The 21,365-nt window shown below is 39.1% G+C and overlaps 2 protein-coding genes across 3 annotated transcripts; one reads left to right on the forward strand and one right to left on the reverse strand.

The window, feature by feature from the left end:
• Positions 1–984: 984 nt before the first annotated feature.
• Positions 985–19,054, reverse strand: LOC114271687 (calcineurin B-like protein 2). Of its 2 annotated transcripts, none has more exons than XM_082902276.1 (7): positions 18,458–19,054; positions 18,128–18,230; positions 17,286–17,368; positions 10,520–10,579; positions 9,996–10,104; positions 8,736–8,788; positions 985–1,189 (listed from the first exon to the last, which is right to left on the reverse strand). In XM_082902276.1, the coding sequence occupies exons 1-7, from the start codon at positions 18,671–18,673 to the stop codon at positions 1,175–1,177; spliced, it is 639 nt and encodes a 212-aa protein (XP_082758402.1). In that variant the 5' UTR covers positions 18,674–19,054; the 3' UTR covers positions 985–1,174. The 2 variants fall into 2 exon arrangements, with proteins under 2 accessions (XP_082758402.1, XP_082758401.1); XM_082902275.1 differs by having other exon boundaries at positions 17,286–17,374.
• Positions 19,055–19,605: 551 nt separating this feature from the next.
• On the forward strand, positions 19,606–21,144 carry LOC114271716 (ethylene-responsive transcription factor 5). The gene has a single exon (XM_028213334.2). The coding sequence runs from the start codon at positions 19,954–19,956 to the stop codon at positions 20,932–20,934; it is 981 nt and encodes a 326-aa protein (XP_028069135.2). The 5' UTR covers positions 19,606–19,953; the 3' UTR covers positions 20,935–21,144.
• The last annotated feature ends 221 nt before the right edge of the window (positions 21,145–21,365 follow it).

The raw sequence follows: 21,365 nt of genomic DNA on the forward strand, positions 1-21,365 counted from the left end.
ATATAATTCATTCTCATACTAATTATATTATACATTGAATCTTTCTTCTTATCAAATCAATAGTATAACTCAGTGTCATAATTCTATCACAGAAACGAAAAATCTTTGGTACACAGTGATATATCATATGTACCTAGCTATACATTTGTATAGTACATATTATACATTTTGGTGATAATATTACGTAATTTTTTAATAGAATTACATGAATTTATAATTTAAAATTGAATTATGCATTTTGAGATAATGTTATACATTCTTTCATTGAAACATATTTGAACCACAAAATATGTAACATTATTATAAAGATACATAACATATTTTTGAATCACAAATCACAAAAAATTGGTCTCACTGCAAGAAAATTACTTTTTTGCGACGGTAAAATGCTGTCGCAAATAGCCAAAACGCCGTCTCAAAAGGTTTTTTGTGACGGTAACTGGCCTTTTGCGACGGCAAGTGGGGGGTCGCAACAAAGGGGGTTGCAAAAGGGTTTTTGCAACGGTATAACGCCGTCGCAAAAAAAAGGCGACGGCAAAGATGCCTTTTGACGACGGAAAAATGTTGTCGTCATTAACGCGTGAAAATCTGAGTTTTTTTGAGACGGCACTGTGTTGTCGTCACTAAAAGAGTTATTTGCGACGGCACAAATACCGTCGCTAAAGGTTTATTTGCGACGGCACAAATACCGTCGCTAAAAGTACTATTGGCGACGACAAATAACACCGTCGCTAAAAATCTTCATTTTCAACCAAATGCCCTATCTTTTGCGACAGCATTACTGTCGTCGCAAAAAACCATGGTTCTATTTTTCTTTTTGGGACGGTGTGTGTGCTGCCGTCTCAAAAAAAAAAAAAAAAAAAAACTGTAATAAAATTATTAAAAATATGAAAATGACCTGTATTAAATGAAAAATAACTAAAAAAAAAATCAATAATTACTTAATAATATAAAAAGTCCAGTATATAAATAAAAATTCATCCATAATTATAATATTCTTCCATTCATAACAATACATCAGCAAATTATCTCAATACATAATGTTGCATAATACATACATAATGTTGTTCACAAATCTAAATAACGTAAATTAAAAACAAAAGTTTTCGTCATGATTCTTCCGTGGGTTAATATTTTAATCTTTACACGCCTGCATTCCACAAGAAGCAAACTGCTACTCCGGAAATATCTGAAAATAACAAATAAAAATAATTAATGACAATATAATTGTGTTAATATTTTAATTACAGAAAAACATAAAAAATTAACTACTATATATATACAAAATTGGCAGAATAAGGATTCATACTTTTGTTGCAGCCAAAGGTTCTAAGAATATTTATTTATTTATTTTTGACTCACGACTCTGATGGCATTAAAACTGATTGTTTTGAAGAAAGAACATTATGTCCTTACATGTCACAATTTATAATAATTTCTTTTAACAAAGTGAGATATGGGTTGGCAAAAATTAGATCATGAATAGATTGCTTCCCATCTCTGTCTATCTTCTTCAGGTTTGGATTTTCTTATCTGGTGGATTATTAGGCTAAATCTCTTACATTGATATAGATCCTGAAAGTTCACCTTATTTGATTTGTTTTCTCATCTTATGACAACTGATCCATTGCACTGTAATTTGTACATTTTGTACAGTATTGCTATTCACATGACAACAACATATTAATTTCAAAAGCATTCATATGCCTATTCCTGAATTCTTAACTGTCAACAACACAACAAATTTATGAAGAGCCAAAGTTTTGTTTCTGGTGTTTGAAACTTGAACATTACGTTTCATACTAGTGTTTTTTATTTATTTATAAAAAAATATAATAATTATGTTTGGACTCTGTTTCATTTCAAAATATACATGGAAAAATATTTGTAAAATGTTTGGAAACAAAAATAAAAACCGATATAAATGTTAATATATTCTCAATAATTAAATAATTGAGGTCTATGAACAAATTTGCGGTAACAAAGAAAGAAACAAATAGAAATAAGCATTGTAGAATATTCTTAACCGGTATCAAAAAATTGATTGGGATTTCAGTATTCCACTAAAGTTTTATTTTGGTTTCTGTAGACACCCCATTTTTGATAGCCTTTAAGACTTGGGCACTACTGATGGTTTACTTGGTGGAGAAAGTTGTGCAGGGCAAAGGTTCACATTTCTTCGGCAAGAGGAGAATCAAATCCCAACCTTACACCCCATTTTGGACCAAAGCTATTTTGAATAGTATTTAGACCTTAAAACCCTCTCTTTCAAAATATTTTGAAAATAAAGTTCCTACGATGTTCCGACGTTCGCATTTCGTTAAATGTTGTGCTTTTCGATAAACCGAGCGAGGACAAAGTGGAAATGAATGAACAAGAGATGAAATCTTTGAAAAATCTTTCAAAACACCTTGTTTAGGGGATTGGATTTGAGGAAAATTGGAGAAGAGGGAAAGAACCAAGTTGAAGAAAGAGGTGGACATGAATCGCTAAGAGAGAGTCGAGCGGTCATCGTTAAATCGGGCTTATTCATTTGCGTAATTGGATTTAAGATATGAAGCCACCACCGTTGGAAAGATTACTTCCGGGGCTTCATTTTGTACTCAAGAATCTCCTAAAGCCAAGTCCGGGTGGGGGAGACATGGTTGGTTGAAGTAGGGCATCAATCCGATTGGACCGAATCTGCGTAGCTTCACCAAAACTGGCATAACTTTTTGCACAGGAGGAATTTTAATGCAAGGTTTGCGGAATTGGAAAGCTAACTTCTGGGGCTTCATCCTTGGGGGTGGCCGACGACCTTGACCCTTTTGAACTGGTCGTCCAGCTACCCTCTGTTTTGTCTGTCTGAGTGTGTTCCAGTTGTGCCAGTTGGGAGCCATTTGCAGCATCCTCCATACACCACGTGTATGGAGGATCTTCAAAGTTGTTTTTAGCTTCCAAGAGAAGCTTTAGACCTCTTTGTCTATATAGGAGAGCCTCTCCCTCTTTTGTGCTGGTTCAGAAAATTGCTAAGGCTAAACAATATATCTCTCTTTATATCTCTCTCTTTTGAGCTCTAAATTGCTTGGTTCTTGGTCCCTTTACACCACCTCTCATAGCTTAACACCTCCATCATCAACCTAAGGTCCTTGGAGGGTATTTTTAGAGGTTCAAGGTTGGGTTTTTGGGTCCAGAGGCTGTTGGTTTCTGCTGGTCTTCAAGGGTAGCCACTTTTCCCCTTTTTGAGCATTATTTTGCTTCATTGTTTAGCCCTACTTGTGAGAATTTTTGAGATTTATCATAAACTTAAAAAAGTTTCCTTTTGAGCTTATAAACATGTTTACTTAAGATCACTTTTTTGTTTGGGGTCACCTTCCCCTTTGTATGCTTCATTCCCTCATGTTTAGGGCTATGCATTAGAGCATTTACATTGGTCTTGGTTTGGCCTTTTAGCCACTGAAATCCAGTGGATTTTTAGTGGCTTAGATATGTCTTTGAGCCCTAAAATCAGAGGGGGGCGACCCTCTCTCTCCTTGTCTTGTTAGTTGGCCCTTTTGGCCTTCCAAAGGAGCTCCATTTTGCATGTTGCAAAGTCATATTTCAGGCCCTATTTGGTGAGTTTTAAGGTCTGCATTGACTCTATTTGGAGCCCTTTTGGCCATATTTTGTGTCTATAATGCATGTGTAGAACAATTCCATTCAAGGCCTTTCAAAGGGGCCTTTCATTACATGCTTCATTGACTCATTTCAGGGCTTTTTTGGTGAGTTTTAGGGCTGTCATAACTTATTTCCAGAGGTGGTTTTTCCCTTTTGTTTGTCTACCATGTATGTGTAGAACAACCCCTTGCATGGCTTTCCAAAGGGGCTCATCATTCTTGCATGTGTTGACTGAGTTTCAGTGGTTATTTGGGCATATTTTGGCATGAAATACTTCTGTTTTTGGCTGGTTGGGTGAGCCTTCATATGTTTCATATAATTGTAGAACAACTCATGGTTCACTAGCTTTCTTTTCATGCTTTATAGGTTATTGATTCTAGCATATTTTGGCCATGCCTTAGACTGATAATGTGCTTATTTTGGACTACCCTAGCTCTGTTTTTGGGTCTTGTGGTTGAACGATGTTAGTTTTGCATGCTTGTAGTTCAAGGTCCATGCTTAGCTTTGAGTTTTGAGATCTATTCCATGCATATACTGAGGTGTGTTCATGTTTTGAGCCTATTATTCATCACATTTCAAAGCTTGTTTGAATACCATGTTGCCATGTTTTTATCTCTTTAAATGCGCTTGAGAGTCGGGCTTGTATACCCCATTTACCGACCATTGAATAAACTCCATTTCGTTGCATTCCGAGTCATCATTTTAGGTCAATTTCCCACTATTTCAGACCTGCCTAGGGTCTTTTTGGGGTTGGTTTTGCCTTTGGTGCATTGCTTTGGGTACCTCTAGTGTAACGCACTTCACTAATTTCGGTACCCAGGCCCCCTAGCTTGCATTGTGTGCCATATTTGCATGTTTCAGGACCATATTTCATGCTGTTTTAGAGCTGTAATTTATGCTATTCCATGTCATGTTTCATCCCTTGCTATGCTTTGGTAGAGTGACATTTGATGCCTTAGGATCGGTCCCTTGCATCGTGCATGTTTGCATGTGTTTCGGCTGTCTCATTTCCATCATATGGCCACTGATTGGAGTGTGGCTGAGGTCCACTCATATTGGTTTAAGTCCACCTTGCATTGTGTATGCCATGTTGCAATGTGTTGTGCATGTTATGTTGTTAGCATTGTGTATGCCATGTCATTCCTCGCATTGTGTATGCTAGGTTGTTAGTAGCATTGGGTATGCCATAGGTTGTTAGTCGCATTTAGTTCATGAGCATTATGCATGCCATGTAGTGTTAGCATTGTATATGCTAGGTGTATGTTTGCATTTTCATCCCTTGCATGTTTATGTCATTTAGTGGCATTGCATCTAGGATTGCATGTTAGAATTGCATTCGTGCATATCATGCATATTGCATTGTGTTTGAAGTAAGGTTTAGTCCAAACACGGGAAATGAGGGACGTTTCGTACACTAAGTGACGCAACGTGCCTCGATTCCCGGTCGCCGATGCTCCGGGTTATCCATGATGGAGTTTAGGCCTTGTTGCGTTCATATGTGCATTCATTTCACATCGAGTTGTGCAATTCGATTCCTCGGCCATCATGTCTCGAGAAGCGTGATTGGTGGCATGAGGATCGAGGACCACACTCCCTAGAGCTTGTGCAATGACAGGGAGAGTGGTCGTGCACACATGTGTTGCTAATGCCTTGCTTTCTCTTTCTCTTGCCTTTGTTGCAGAAAAACCAGAAACTGGAGGCAGGAACTGGTCGGCCGACCAGCTTTTCTGGCAGGCCGACTACCCCTTCGGGTTTTTCCCATATAAACTGGTCGATGGGTGGTCTCCAAGCCCAATAGCTAGTCGGTGGCCCTCCCACAGCTTCCCAGAGTGGAGTTTCAGCCTTCTGGAGCTTTGTGCAAGTTTCTGAAATCAATTGCAAACAAAGGCGAGGCGAGGCATCGCGATGGAATTTACCGACAATGCGACTCGAGCATGCATACACCCTTTGCCATCCGAAACAGAGCTGAGGCAGTCCATTGTATTTAGTTTGTATGCTAGTTTACTCTGCTTACCTAGTTCATTTGTTAAGTAATTAGTGTTGTGTAATAATTCGTTATTTATTTTGGTTATGTAATATTCATTCGGACCCTCCGAGCGAGGGCACAATTGTAATAAGTGTGCGTGTGTGTGATGTATGTCTTCCAACCCCACGTCTTTCTCCCTTTTATTTACCAGCTTATGATGGTCAGTTTAGGGCACATTTCAATTAGCATACTTATGATAGCATGTTTGCATTCATTCATCTGTCTTGCATGCACCGGCCTCGGCGCATCATACTAACTGCACTGTTTTTCAATTTCGAGTTGAATACGTGTGTCAGTTGCTACATTTCATATGTCATTGTAGAATAGCCGAGCCTATTTTAGTTGCATTTTGCATGTGTTGCATTAGGCATTTTTGTATAGCTAGGATAATGCATGGATTTCTAACATAGCTTTTGTTTTGGCTTGGAGTACTCGGTAAGTTTTATGCTTTAGCATCCTTGCATGTGTGTGAGTGACTGCCATGATAGCATGTTTACCATGAGGCTAACTGCTTATGTGATATAACTGTCTGAATACCTGTGGGTGAAAGTTGGATTATCTGAATTGGAATAATGCGTTGACTGCGAGTTTAAAGCCCACTTGAGAGTGGCAAATCATCATGTCTTCTAAGCCCACCCGATGGTGGCAAAATCTGCATTTTAAGCCTACTTGCGAGTAGCAAACCGCTTTCAAAAACAAACATAAAATGTTTTGCTCCAATTCGGGCGATCAAATCTATACTTGAATGTTGTGCGCATCACATAGTAAATCTAGGCTAATACCCGTAATAAGAACGCATAATGTTTTCAAAACTAGATATCATGGTTAGTAGAGGCCGATCTTTGATCGGGCGAGTGGGGGTGCTTACGAAGTGACCTTCCTCAATCGTACCCAAGTTCCCGAGCCGAGGCAACTTTGGTGATGACGGACACGTGGCCTTAGGCAAACGAGTCAGGGTTTCCTAAATTCCCCAAAACAAAATATTTAGGTGGCGACTCTATATCTGGCAAAGCAGTCCATGTTTGGCACTTCTTTAAAAAAAAAAAAAAAAATTTCAAAAAACGATTTACCGGATATGGACTCTTTGATTATTCATCGGTCTTGCATTGCACTCTGCGAGATTAGATACAGGACCGTGACTTTTGAGTCCAAATTGTAGCGAGCCCAAATGAACAAAACCGGGGGGGGGGGGGGATTCCCTCCCGGGACGTTCGGGGACGTCTACAGTTTCCTACAAAACAAAAACATGAATGGGTGTTTGGGAGTAGTTAGATTGGGTGTACGCCTAACATTTGGCATAAATGCACAAAGTTTTTGTCCTCAGACTTGAACCCATAACCTTAAGGTTAGTAGGCCAAGGTAAAAACCACTGGACTGAACCAGTGGTTACCCCAATTTTGAGTTGTTCCCACTAAAATGCAATTTCCCCGAAATTAAATATCAGAAACTAGCACTCGTTATTTTATGCATGACTCATATTTGACTATTCATATTGCCATTGGTAGGTTGCTTGAAAAATGCCACATCTAGTTATGTAAGGTGATGATTGTAAAACCATGGGAGCTTCAATTGGCAATTTAATCCTCAAAAAGTAGGTTTAACAAGAGAAATGCAACATAAAATATTTCTATTAACTACTAGTTGGCTTTTTGTTTGGGGGGGGGGGGTTGGGGAAACCAAACAAACAAACAAAACAACAAAAAAGAAAGAATGATAGAAGATGAATAAAGCACTTTTAGAGTAAACTACCTCCTTATAGAACATTACACCCTAGTTTAACTGCTTGATTTTAGAAACAGAGTGTACAAAGAGCGTAACAAAATAAATTTGAATTCGTATGACTCGTAGGAGAAAAGAACCAAGATAGAAAAAATTAAATTAAATTAAAAATGAAAAGGATAAGGATGAGGAAAACAAGGCACATACTATTACATTAGATATGGATGCCTAGAGCTAATTAAAGTCATATATATGATAAATAGATGTTACTTTAATTAACTCAGGTTGAGGGAGCACCTTGTCAATGATGCTCTTTATAACATCATCTGAAAGGTTCATACCAGATTCTGCAAGAGTTACCACTACCATTTGCTTCACTTACATTTCGGAAGTCGATTAAAAATCTAAAACACTGAAAAAAATATGACAGATATTAAAGACAAATAACATGAACTATACTGTGTCACATCTTTCTTATTGAAGGCTAAATCTACGAAAAGGGAACAAAGAGGAAAATCATTAAACCAAATGCCTTAACATCTAGTATTCAACCATAGTATGCCCAACACCGAAGTATATTGGCGAACTATAATTCCTTTCCATTGGCTTAGCTCAAACAAGAATTGCTCTAGCGCAAAATCACTCACATGAGAGTGACGTATGTTTATTCTATGTCACTCAAATTATTGGCCAACATAAAAAGTCGACACCCACTAGGTCCATAATGGTCTGATGCCTTCTCTGAATTATTTTCCTCTTGTACACCTTTTCTATTTCATTTAATCTTTGTTGCAAAGTAAACTTTCAACAAAACAACTAGTAAAAATACAACGATCATTTTATCCATTCAACCTACAGTTCCTACATTGTTTTTAAGGTTCCAACCCAATAATAAAGAAATACAGCTTAGAAGAACGTTTGAGAATATGTTCCCACCCAACAATGGTAGTTCATATTTTGGCTTTATAGTTTCTTACCTTGGTTGATATTTTTCTGTGTACGTATTGTCCCTATGTGAATTGTGCTCCGTGGAAAAAAAACACATTGTGTCTTAGCACATGGAAAAGTTACTGAAACTTAAACAGCAAAACAAACTTTTTTCTGCAACGCCTCTCAAGTCAAGTCACGGTTTATGGATTTTTCATGGGATAAGATATTGGTATCTATTAGCAATTTATATAATTCACTAGACCAAATAAGAAAACAATAGAGTAGATTTCAGTGATCATAGAGTATTAATTAAGACCAGTGAAAAACAGAAAAGTGAAAATAATGGAAGCCATCACAGCCTATGGAAAGTCCAAATTTAATTAATTTAGGTCTCAAAACAGTTCATGAAAATGCAAGTAGTTACCTCTTGCCTCTCAATAAAACCTTGCTGCTTGAGATCGTACAATTGAAACGAAACTGCAACACAAAATTATTGGTGTAATGAAAATGCAAAGTAGAAATTTCAGACTAAATCAACTGAAAAATCTAGAAATCCCCTAGATGTTGATTTGTGATTATGTATCAATTTTAAGCAGAATATAACAATCCCAATCAAACAATCAAGACAAAGAGACACAACGATTTAACGTGGAAAAAACCACAATTGGACACCTCCAACTATGATCAAAAAACCACGGGCAACAGCCACAAGAACAATCCACTAAGAAGATTTAAAGGAATTACACAGGTATACTCTCAATTACCTAGCGAATCCACAACGCCTAATTGAACCAACCTCTATGTGCCTCTTCCAACCCCATATTCACCACGGAATTGTCTTTCTGATGAGCCACTCCGGATTCCAACAAAGCTTCAGGCTCGAATTCTTCAGAATCTACAACTGAAGAATAACTCTCTCTTTTGTGTATAACAAACAAACCTTTGATGTACTCTCTTTAAATCATGAGTTGAAGACTCAATAAAAACATCAAAGAAAACAAACAAAATATCCCCAGATATAAACCTTAAGAACCAAAAAGAAGATCTGGAGGACTTCAATCAATCACCTAGTTTTGGGAGAAAACCAAGTATTTATAGAGAACCAAAAGTAATCCAAGATTGGGAAGAAAACAAACTCCTTGAGAAATCCGGATTCTGAGGCTCGCTCGAGCGAAGATTTGCTGGCTCGAGCGAGGAGTGTATTTTTCATGATTTCTACTAGTGCCTTGGCTCGAGCGACGGATCCTTGGCTCGAGCGAGTAATACACTCTTTCAGGTTTTTGTATGGACGCAATCTTGGCTCGAGCGCGCATTCCTTGGCTCGAGCGAGCAAGCCCTAGCTCGAGCGAGAATTCCTTGGCTCGAGCGAGCAACGACGGACATGCAATTTTGAATGCAATTTTGCATTTTGCTTCGGCCGCGAGCTGACCGGGCAACTCGACCCTCGTAATAATCAGCGAAGTGGCAATCTCGAAAGCATTAACATCACAAACTTCTCTGAACGTCACAATTCGGATTGGATTCGCATCTAATAAACTCATAGCCTCACTGAAATAAAAAAGAGCGAATAAAATTATAACTCAAAGGAATTTTGTCAAACGGGGTTGCCAAGAATAAAAACCTAACATCAACTATAACAAAAATTCCCACCATCATAGCAATATTATAGAGCATTCTAGCATACACTCAATCTTATCATCAATAGGGGCATTCGGATGAAATACAGAGAGTGCGCGGGCAAATTCTTCAAAGCCTAGGATGCCATTATGTTTTGTGTCAAACAAGTCAAATACCTGAAATTATTAAAAAATTAGGATGAGAATAGCTTTAGAAGATTTAGCATATTTGTTTTGAAGCATCTATAAACTATATATCAACATAATGATGAGTGATTCCAACATAATTCACTTTCAACACAGAAATACACAAATATTTCTATATTCCTAGTCTGCAGCTTTTAAAATAGGCACAAACACACAAATAAACATGCATCTATATATGACTGTGCTTATACCTACATATATAATATGCATGCTTTTGTTTTTTTTATCACTAACAAAGTCTGTGTATGGAAAAGTTCATAATTCATGGTGCTCTAAAAAATGCAGTGCAAGAAAAAGAACACATGAAAACTAGTTTAAGAGAATGTCTAGTTAAGGTGAGCATTAACAAGAGCAACAAGAATAATAGTAGTCAAAAATAAAATACCCGATCAGCAAACAGGCTCTCTTTTTTGTTCGTCTTAAATAACGCCAATTGAAACTCTTCCTGCAATATTATATAGAAAGAAAGCATTCAAGAAACAAGACAGAATGACGTAAAGCTTCACCGGAGGAGAGAAACAGTGGCTTACCAGAAAGAGGGAAGCCGAAATGAGAATTGCCGAAGTCTGACGACAATGACAGAATGACGTAAAGCTTCACCGGAGGAGAGAAACGAAGACAGTTGAAGAAGCTTGAAAGCTTGGAACAAATGACGGATTTAAGCAAAAGAGCTAGAAAGAGAAGAAGCCAGAGGATTAAATGAGAAAAGAGAAAAATAGTCAAGAAGACGGCAAAGTTCAAGAATAAAGCCAAGTGCACAGGCACTAAGTAAGTATGTGAAGAACAAGAAAGTAATGAACCAGACATGATGCTAGCAACAGAAAGCGGATATGACAAAGAACAGTTTCAGGCATTTTAGCAATAAGAAATCAAAAAGACAGATGAGAACAGAAGGCCACAGATGGCAAATAAACAGATTCAAAGTAAATCAGAAGAGTTATGAAAGATTGAGCTTAATAGCAAGTAAAGAGTTTATGAACTTACCAAGTGAAATGAACGCCGATATGAAAATCGCCGGAGTCAAATAGATGACTGAAAATCGGGAACTCACCAGAGAGTGTGAGTGGAGCAGTTGCAAAGCTCTTGGAGTTTACGAATTAATGGAACCAGAACCTCGGCTAGGAGGTGCGATTTCAAGCAGCTTGGAAAGCATGAAACTTGACTCTTGACACCAGTGGACAGTAAAGTCCAGGGAACTTTGAGGTCGGCGAGTTTGATCTCGGACAGAGAGGCACAGGTGAACGAACAGTGTAGGTTCCATCACCTCAGAATGCCGAGGTAATAGAACCTAGGGGGCAGTTGTGAGGATATATTTTCTGAATACCAACACGTGGCAAGGTGACGCCGACGTGTCAGCCGAGGTGCCACGTGTCCTGGTCGTGATGCCGAAGTGATCTCGGCAAGGCCGAGGTTATCTCCGAAGATATCGAAAACCGAGATAAGCGGATAAGGGACAAGAGTCCTAGAGTGAAGATGGAACTCAACTTGGATATGGACAAGAGTCCTAGATTGGGAGAAGACTTCAGTTTGGGTAAAGATAAGACTCTTAGAGAGTTTATCCTAATCCCACTAGGAGTCCCAGATTAGCAGTAATCCTAAGTCCATTAGGGCCAGGCTCCTTTTGGGACTAGGATTGTATTGGCTATAAAAGAGAGGCACCCCCATGGGTTTAAGGTATGCTTTTGATACTCAAGCTTGTGAGTTTAGTACTTGATTTATCTTTGAGAGATATACTGACTTGATCGTCGGAGTGCCCCCGGGTGGTCGAAACCACCGCGGGATTCTTATATTTCTGTTACAGGTCAGTCAGGTGCCATCTATTCTGCCAGTGCTCTCCAGCTGGTTACTAAGCGGGCAGTGTGGTCGGAAAATCACCCACACAATTTGGCGCCGTCTGTGGGAAAGAAAGAAGAATAGATGGCCAATGACGAACAGAATGACTAGATTAGAGACTACGCTCCTGCTGGGAGTAGAAGACCTATTGATCTCGACGTTGAAGGGGACAATAGCAACATAGACACTCGTGACTAGAGTCACGGAGTGAAAGAAGCCGGCCAGGAAGGTGACGCACCAAAGACAACAGATCGAAGCAACGAAGACGACCTCCAGGTATGAAAGGATAGATACCTGCGGAGGAACGAAGACCCTTCTAGAAGGGATGCAAAGACAGGGGGCATGAGCGCTCCCAAGAAGATAACATTCAAGTATAGAAGAACTCATCCTGAGTGAACAAATCCCGGATTCCAGATCCTGGATCCCGGATCCCAGAAGACATGATCTCAGCCTAGATAAGTAGGCTCGAGAAGACGAGAGTTCAACCTAAGTGAGCAAATCCAAGATTCTAGAAGATAAGATCTCGGCACCTGAGTCCGAGAAGAGAAGAGCACAATGAGCAGATCTCAGATCCCAGAAGATAAAAAGGAAACACACAAGATCAGACTAAAGTTGGCCAGAATTGAGAAGTATGCTAGGGCCGAGGAGAACATGTCGGGAACAAAGGCATCGGAACAAGAAAAGAGAAACGGCTCGCCGATGCGAGGCCGAAAATCAAACTCAGGTTGGAGCCAAGTAAGATCAATAGAGAAACCAAGGCCGACAACCTCGGCCTGAATCAACCTCGGCGACAAGGTCGAAGCTACATGATGAGAACCCAAGTGGATTTTAAGTTCACATTGGGGGCAAAGAGAAGAAGAATGCGGTTACCACTTGTTGAAATTTGTAGCAATTTACAAGTTGGTTAAACCAATATGATGCTTAGCCGAAGTTAAGCCCAGATGATGTTTAACCGAAGTTAAACCGAGACGATGCTTAACCGAAGTTAAGCCGAGATAATGCTTAACCGAAGTTAAGCCGAAGATGATGTTTAACCGAAGTTAAACCGAGATAATGCTTAACCGAAGTTAAGCCGAGACGATGCTTAACCGAAGTTAAGCTGAGATGATGCTTAATTGAAATTAAGCCGAGATGATTCCTTGTCTCCACTTGTTGAAATTTGTAGCAATTTACAAGTTGGAGTCAAGCTGATTCCTTGTCTTCACTTGTTGAAATTTGTAGCAATTTACAAGTTGGAGTCAAGCTGATTCCTTAATTCACTTGTTGAAATTTGTAGCAATTTACAAGTTGGAATTAAGCTGATTCCTTATCTTCACTTGTTGAAATTTGTAGCAATTTACAAGTTGGAGTTAAGCCGAGATTACTGTTTCTCTTCACTTGTTGAAATTTGTAGCAATTTACAAGTCGAAGTGAAGCCGAGGTTATAGTCTGCACACTTGTAGCAATCTACAGGTTGGTTAAACCAGAGAAGATGCTTAACACTTGTTGAAATTTGTAGCAATTTACAAGATAATGTTAAGCCGACATGTGATCATCTGTTGAAATTTGCAGCAATTTACAGGTTGAGGTAAAAGCTAAGTATATTGTTTAAACACTTGTTGAAATTCGTAGCAATTTACAAATAGATTATTGTTTAACACTTGTTATGTTAATCCTTGTTGAAATTTGTAGCAATTTACAAGTAGGCTAGACCGAGATCACCGTTTAAACACTTGTTGAAACTTGAGAAAAAGTTTGCAAAGTTAACATTGAGTAGTATATGTTTCACACTTGTTAGAATTTATGAAAAGTTTGCAGGTCAGTATCTTGCCGAAGTAAAAGTTTTGTAGCTATTATACCCGAGGTATGTAACCCCGAGAAGATTGCACAAAGGAGGCAAAGTATGAAAGGCATGCACAATATTCTAAGTATAGAATCTTGCAAGAGCAGTTAGAAGAAGATCAAAACAGAATTCGTCGTGATTGACACGCCTTCACCTTACAACATCATCTTGGGAAGGCCATGGTTGCATGCAATGGGGGCAGTTCCCTCAACGTTGCATCAACTATTGCGGTTCCCCACAGAACATGGGATTGAAGAAGTCAGAGGAGATCAACTGCAGGCGAAGAATTGCTCCATGGCAGCAATGAAAACTACGTGCAACATTCGGGAACCAGGGAAGGCAGAGATTGAAGACGAGGACATGGAGGTCCTAGATGATGTCGGCAAGGAGCCAGCCAAAAAGAGTGAAGAGACACTGAAGAAAATCCTCGTCTAGGAGGGCGACGAAGAGCGCTTCATTCAGAGAAGGAAAGTTGAATTAGACATTGAAGAACAAGGAGGCACATCGGCCATATGCAGAGTTTACATTATCTAAAGAACAAAAAGGTACAAGAGTACAAGCGACAAAAAAAAAAGAAGAAAAACTTCAAAAACTGAGATGATGCTTAACCGAAGTTAAGCCGAGATGATGTTTAACCGAAGTTAAACTGAGGAGATGTTTAACTGAAGTTAAACTGAGATGATACTTAACCGAAGTTAAACCGGAATGATGCTTAACACTTGTTGAAATTCTGAGCGAATTTACAAGTTAAAGAGTGCGCAAAGTTAAATGTCGGCAAAAGATTCGCCGGAGTCAAACGTCGTTTTGATTAGAACCACTAAAGTGCACGCCAGAAATGGTGACCAGAATTGTGAAAAGGAATAAATGCTTCAAGAAATAACGATGATAGTTTGCAAAGGCCAAGAGAAAGAGGGTCTAAAGGGGGTGAATTAAATACCAGAAGTTTTAGTACATCGGCGAAAGAAGAACACATCAGGTCTGTGACTACAACATGAAGCCCACTTCCCTAATGTGATCCTAAGTACAACTTGCGTTCACATTAGGGGCCAGGGAGAAGGTGTAGGGGGAAGGAATGATAATTAAGGAGCAAGGAATGTTAACACTTGTTGAAATTTTTGAACAAATTACAAAATGAGTTAACCGAAGATTATGAAGTCTACCACTTGTTGAAATTTGTAGCAATTTACAAGTTTGGTATAGTCGAGATAACACTGAAAGACGTTTCCAAGATATGATCAACCGAGATGACCAACTAGCTTGTTAAGAGCTGAGAAAGTTGGCAAGTACAAAAATGAAGACCTTAAAAAACTAGGGACTGAAAGCAAGAACGTCGGACTAATCTACTTCGACGGACGACAATGGTTCAGCCTCGGCAGTCAGTTGGAGGAGCTTCTCTACCGCTACCTCGGCATCAATTTTAAGAAGGAAGCAAACTACTCGGCATCAGCGGTAGGTTATGTCTCACCCCCAGAAGACAGTTGGAAAGAACTTCTCAGCAGCCTTCTCAGCCACGAGCTCAGCATCAACCTCCTGAAGAGTTTGATCAAAGCTCTTCTTGGCGATTGGCACCTCGAAGTTTTGAAAGCAACGATTGAAAGCAAAAAATCTGGGAAAAGACACAGAAAACAGAAACAAGAATGTAATTCGTAAATCAAAAATGGTGATGAAGCTATCAGGAAATTAAGACAAAAGGATTGCACAGGTGTGTCAAGCCAAGAACAGTGACAGAAATCAACAGATATGTGAACAGTGTGTAGCCAAGAAGATGATTTGGAAATAATGGGTAAAACAAGCAATGGTGATTAACAATGAAGCAGAGCTTCTTGGAAAGCAACAAGAAATAAAAACAGGAGGAACGGTGACTTACCAGAAAAAGGGAGGCCGGGATGAGAATTGCCGAAGTCTGACGACATTGACAGAATGACGTAAAACTTCACCGGAGGAGAGAAACGAAGACAGTTGCAGAAGCTTAAAAGCTTGGAACAAATGACGGATTTAAGCAAAAGAGCTAGAAAGAGAAGAAGCCAGAGGATTAAATGAAAAAAGAGAAAAATAGTCAAGAAGATGACAAAGTTCAAGAATAAAGCCAAGTGCACAGGCACTAAGTAAGTATGTGAAGAACAAAAAAGTAATGAACCAGACATGATGCTCGCAACAGAAAGCGAATATGACAAAGAACAGTTCCAGGCATTTTAGCAAATAAGAAATCAAAAACTTGAAGACAGACGAGAACAGAAAGCCATAGATGGCAAATAAACAGATTCAAAGTAAATCAGAAGAGTTATGAAAGATTGAGCTTAATAGCAAGTAAAGAGTTTATGAACCTACAAAGTGAAATAAACGTCGATATGAAAATCGTCGGAGTCAAATAGGTGACTGGAAATCGGGAACTCACCAGAGAATGTGAGTGGAGCAGTTGCAAAACTCTTGGAGTTTACGAATTAATGGAACCAGAATCTCGGCTAGAAGGTACGATTTCAAGCAGCTTGGAAAGCATGAAACTTGACTCTTGACACCAGTGGACAGTAAAGTCCAGGGAACTTTGAGGTCGGCGAGTTTGATCTCGGACAGAGAGGCACAGGTGAACGAACAGTGTAGGTTCCATCACCTCAGAATGCCGAGGTAATAGAACCTAGGGGGCAGTTGTGAGGATATATTTTCTGAATACCAACACGTGGCAAGGTGACGCCGACGTGTCAGCCGAGGTGCCACGTGTCCTGGTCGTGATGCCGAAGTGATCTCGGCAAGGCCGAGGTTATCTCCGAAGATATCGAAAACCGAGATAAGCGGATAAGGGACAAGAGTCCTAGAATGAAGATGGAACTCAACTTGGATATGGACAAGAGTCCTAGATTGGGAGAAGACTTCAGTTTGGGTAAAGATAAGACTCTTAGAGAGTTTATCCTAATCCCACTAGGAGTCCCAGATTAGCAGTAATCCTAAGTCCATTAGGGCCAGGCTCCTTTTGGGACTAGGATTGTATTGGCTATAAAAGAGAGGCACCCCCATGGGTCTAAGGTATGCTTTTGATACTCAAGCTTGTGAGTTTAGTACTTGATTTATCTTTGAGAGATATACTGACTTGATCGTCGGAGTGCCCCCGGGTGGTCGAAACCACCGCGGGATTCTTATATTTCTGTTACAGGTCAGTCAGGTGCCATCTATTCTGCCAGTGCTCTCCAGCTGGTTACTAAGCGGGCAGTGTGGTCGGAAAATCACCCACACAGTAGTCAAAAATAAAATACCCGATCAGCAAACAGGCTCTCTTTTTTGTTCGTCTTAAATAACGCCAATTGAAACTCTTCCTGCAATATTATATAGAAAGAAAGCATTCAAGAAACAAGAGTTAGATTATGGAGGGGTAACAACACATTGACACTAGAAAATATAAAGAATAGCATCAAATTCATGGTTATTAAGAGCAGTACTATAATGGCATACCATCTTAACATGTTAAAAAATGCAACAATAATTTTCCACAAAGATATAGACAAACCTTGTTGATTAAACTGTCATCAATTACTACACTGCTAATCTTCTTAAATAGTTCATAAAGAGCCTCTATTTCACTTACGCTAACTGCATCTAATCCAAGTAGAAAAATCACAATCTTCATGAGCAGAGTTTGGTTGCTTTTTCATTATAGGAAATAAAAAGACAAATAATTAGAATCACGAGTGCATTACAAAGCTAGTTGAATCAGACAACAAGTGTACTAACTACCATCATTTCTTTTTGTCCTGAAAATTTTACTTTTGATAGGTATAGGTGGACAATATGTTGACCATCACAGGGCGTTGAGTTGCATAAGGGCAAGTAGCGAAAAGGGCAATGTTGATGTACATTATTTGCGGTTGGATACTAGGGCGTCAAATGGCATAAGGAGGCTTAATTTGACACATCCCATGAATCCTAGCCATTTGGATGCATTTGATAGGCTTGTAACCAAAAATTGAAGCAATGCATCAAATTAAACTTTTTTCTACACCATTTGGACTGGCAACATTATGTATATAGAATTCAATTGTTATGTATATGCTTATCACTAGTTTCCCGGTCAATTCACAATGACCATTATACTTCCCAATTTAACTTAATTAGGATTCTTTGAGAAAAAAAAAAAAGAAAAAACCAAAAAAAGAAAAAAAAAGGGGAAAAAAGCAGAGTACATTCAACAACTTGTTAAAACAACCAAATTAAACCCGTAAATTTCTAGCTAGTTCCTCTTGTCCACTCAGTTTTCAAGTACAAAAAAATGACAAAAAAACAAAAATAAAAATAACAACTAAAACTACCAGGAATATGAGGGAAAAACAACCAAAGGAGTAAGAATTTCACCTCTTCGAAGCGATTTTCTCGGAAAGCTAGGTTCCCAATCTGCATGAGATCTATTCACATGACAAAACCGTTCAAACGTCACGGATGAACCGACTTCGCTCGCCTGCATTTCAATCCACACACTCTCAATCAAAAAAAATCACACAGAGATTCACAAATTCCTCTATGAAAAAAAAAATACATAAACCCTCACTTTGTCTGACAATATGAAAACACAGCTTTTTTACGAAACTCTGCCGAATACTCAAAAAAACAAAAATTCAAAAAATTTGATTTTGTTTCATCATATACATTTTCTCACTAACCAAACAAGCGAAAAGAAAGGCTCACCCCGACGAACTCATCAACGTCTTCGAGCCCTTCCGAGGTCAATAAAATCGATGAAGCTTCTTTCTTCATTTGCAGAGACGAAGAGAGACTCGATCGGAATAGAAGCGATTTGCGAATCGAAGAAAAACGATGGTGAATGGAATGAGGAGAGTGAAGAAGAAGAAGAAGAAGAAGAAGAAGAAGAAGAAGAAAAAGAATCGTGTTCTTCAGTTGCATACACGAACCATATTAGTTTACGTGTTTCTTCACTTTCTCTCCCTGTATATCACTATACATACATATTATATATGTATATAATATGATCTTTGTCGCTTTTGATCCTAGGCCTCTGGTTGGTTCATGATTCACCCTAGGTCATCTAACTCTGCTTCGTGACTCTGCTTCCCTGCTCCCTCGCTGCTAGCCGTCGTCGATCACCGTTGTCATCCGTCACCGTTGTTGAATTTTGGCTCAAGGGCTTTGGGGATTTTGCTTCAAAATGGATTTGGGGATTTTTTGTTTTTTGTTCAGATGCTTTTGAGGATTTTGGTTTTAGAGATTTTAGGGATTTTGGGTTGGTTCAAAAAGGTTTGGGGATTTTGGAGAAACACATGACCGCGAATAGGCTAAAATGAGCGCGATTGAAAAATTTCATTACTTTTTGCGACGGCGTACTTAAACCGTCACAAATTATGAATCCTATCAAATAAAACGACGTCGTTTTAACAAGGCTTTTGCGACAGTAAATGTTCCAGTCTCAAAAAAAAATATTTTGCGACGGTACATCAGGCGTCGCAAATGTTTTATGTTTTTTTTGTGATATATGCATTAGTGACGGGGTCACCACCGTCGCAAAAGACTATTTTTTGAGACGGTTTGAAAATGCTATCAAAAAAGACTATTTTTTTAGACGGTTTGAAAACGCTGTCGCAAAAGACCATTTTTTGCGACGGCTATACCGTCGCAAAAAGTTCCGTGTTATTTAAACTATTTTCTTGTTGTGTTTGTTGGTTAAGACTTAGAGTCTGATATGTATTCACTCAATGATTTCAAATTTCAAATCTTCCAAAGGTTTGGTTTCTTAAATTAGTCCGTCCATTAAATCAAATATCAAATTATCTACATATATTTAGAAAACACAAATTATTGTAAGTATGTTTTTTTTTTTTTTTTTTTTAAAAGGTATTTAATATGGAAGACGCACTATGAATAGTCCTCTTTGATGAGGAATATATCTCCAAGGCGATTGAATCAACGGCGAAAGACCAAATAAAAAAAAGCACACCTGAATTACAAGTCATCGCCCATTTTGCCTTTGAATTGGGAAAAGGTCGCTTCTTTCTTCCATCCTAGAATTTACGTTAGGGGGTCGCTTTTGGAGTAGCCATTAATTATTATTCGTTTCGTCTATAAATACCTTTACACTCTCCTCTTCCACGCTCATCTCATCAACCCTAATTAAGCGTGCCTCTCAATTCAAACAAACTCATCCATTTTTCTCTCTTAATTACTTATTAATGGCGACACCAGTAGAAATCTCGACTCTCGAACTCATCGAACAACACCTCGTCGGCGAGTTCTTTCCTCTTGACAGCTTTGATGTCAATAGCCTCCGCAACACCAACTCGATTTTCACAGCATTTGATTCTACAACCAGTGTTCAAACTGAGGGTTCAAGCTCTCAATCTTATTCCTTCTGTTCACAGACTGCAAGCTGTGACTCTACCATCGTAATCTCTGATTACCTGGATTCCAACGAAGTTAACAACACTCAATGTTTTGATTTTGTCCATAATTCGATTAATTTTGACCAAAACCAAATAAATTTCTTTGGATTTGAGTCGAAGCCTCAAATAATCGATCTTACAACGCCGAAACCAGTGAATTTGAACATTCAGTCCAGTTCTAGGTTGAGTTTCAGCGAGCGCAAGCCGTCGTTGAAGATCGACCTAGCTCCGGTGAAGAAATTCGAGTGGTTGGAGTTCGGGCAGCCGACTAAGTTAGCAGTTTCCGTAGAGAAACCGTTTACTAGGCACTACAGGGGAGTCCGGCAGAGGCCGTGGGGGAAGTCCGCGGCGGAGATCAGAGATCCGAAGCGGCGGGGGTCTAGGGTTTGGTTAGGGACATTCGACACCGCCATTGATGCTGCCAAGGCCTACGATCGAGCCGCATTCAAGATGCGCGGGAGCAAAGCCATTCTCAACTTCCCTCTCGAAGTAGGAAAATGGCGTCGCTCCTCCGCCTCCGTCTCCGCCGCTGCCACGGAGGAGAACGGCGGCGCGAAGAGGCAGAGAGAGGCTGAAGAACAAACAGAGGAAAGGTCGGTGAAGAAGGAGAAGTTACCGGAATCTGACGCGTCGGCGGTGATTAGTAGTGAAGCCAGTTGTCCATTAACGCCGTCAAATTGGAGCGCCGTATGGGATCAAAATGCGAACAGTATCTTTAACGCCCCGTTGTTTTCGCCATTGTCTCTTCACCCAATGTTGGGCTTAGCATAGCTCAATGATCATATACGAGTCATGGAGGTGTACTCTGTCTGTTGTATATAGGAAGGAATGCGAAACTTTCAAAAAATGGTAACAATGTTTATCCATTGTATTGTATTGAAAATTTTCAAGAATATTATAATAATGTGTAGAAAATTGTTCTAGGCAATGAATGTGATTAATGTGATTATGATGAACAAATTATGAGATGAATTGAATTTACATGAACGTGAATAAAGTGTAGTTTGTGAGAAAATGTAGGTAGCAATGGTTGAGATTCATATTTAGATCTAATATTTAAATATCAAGAAAAGTATCTCATCAAGTTTTGATAACTAATATTGCCGAGGTGATGGTGGAGTGGAAATGTACATTCCTTCTACATAATTGACCAGCGCTCGATTTCTAGGGACGTGACTAGCGGCCCATTTTTCAAATGGTAA

The sequence above is a fragment of the Camellia sinensis genome, chromosome 13 (assembly GCF_055761805.1).
Source record: "Camellia sinensis isolate YWXY chromosome 13, ASM5576180v1, whole genome shotgun sequence".
In the NCBI taxonomy this organism is placed as follows: Eukaryota; Viridiplantae; Streptophyta; class Magnoliopsida; order Ericales; family Theaceae; genus Camellia; species Camellia sinensis.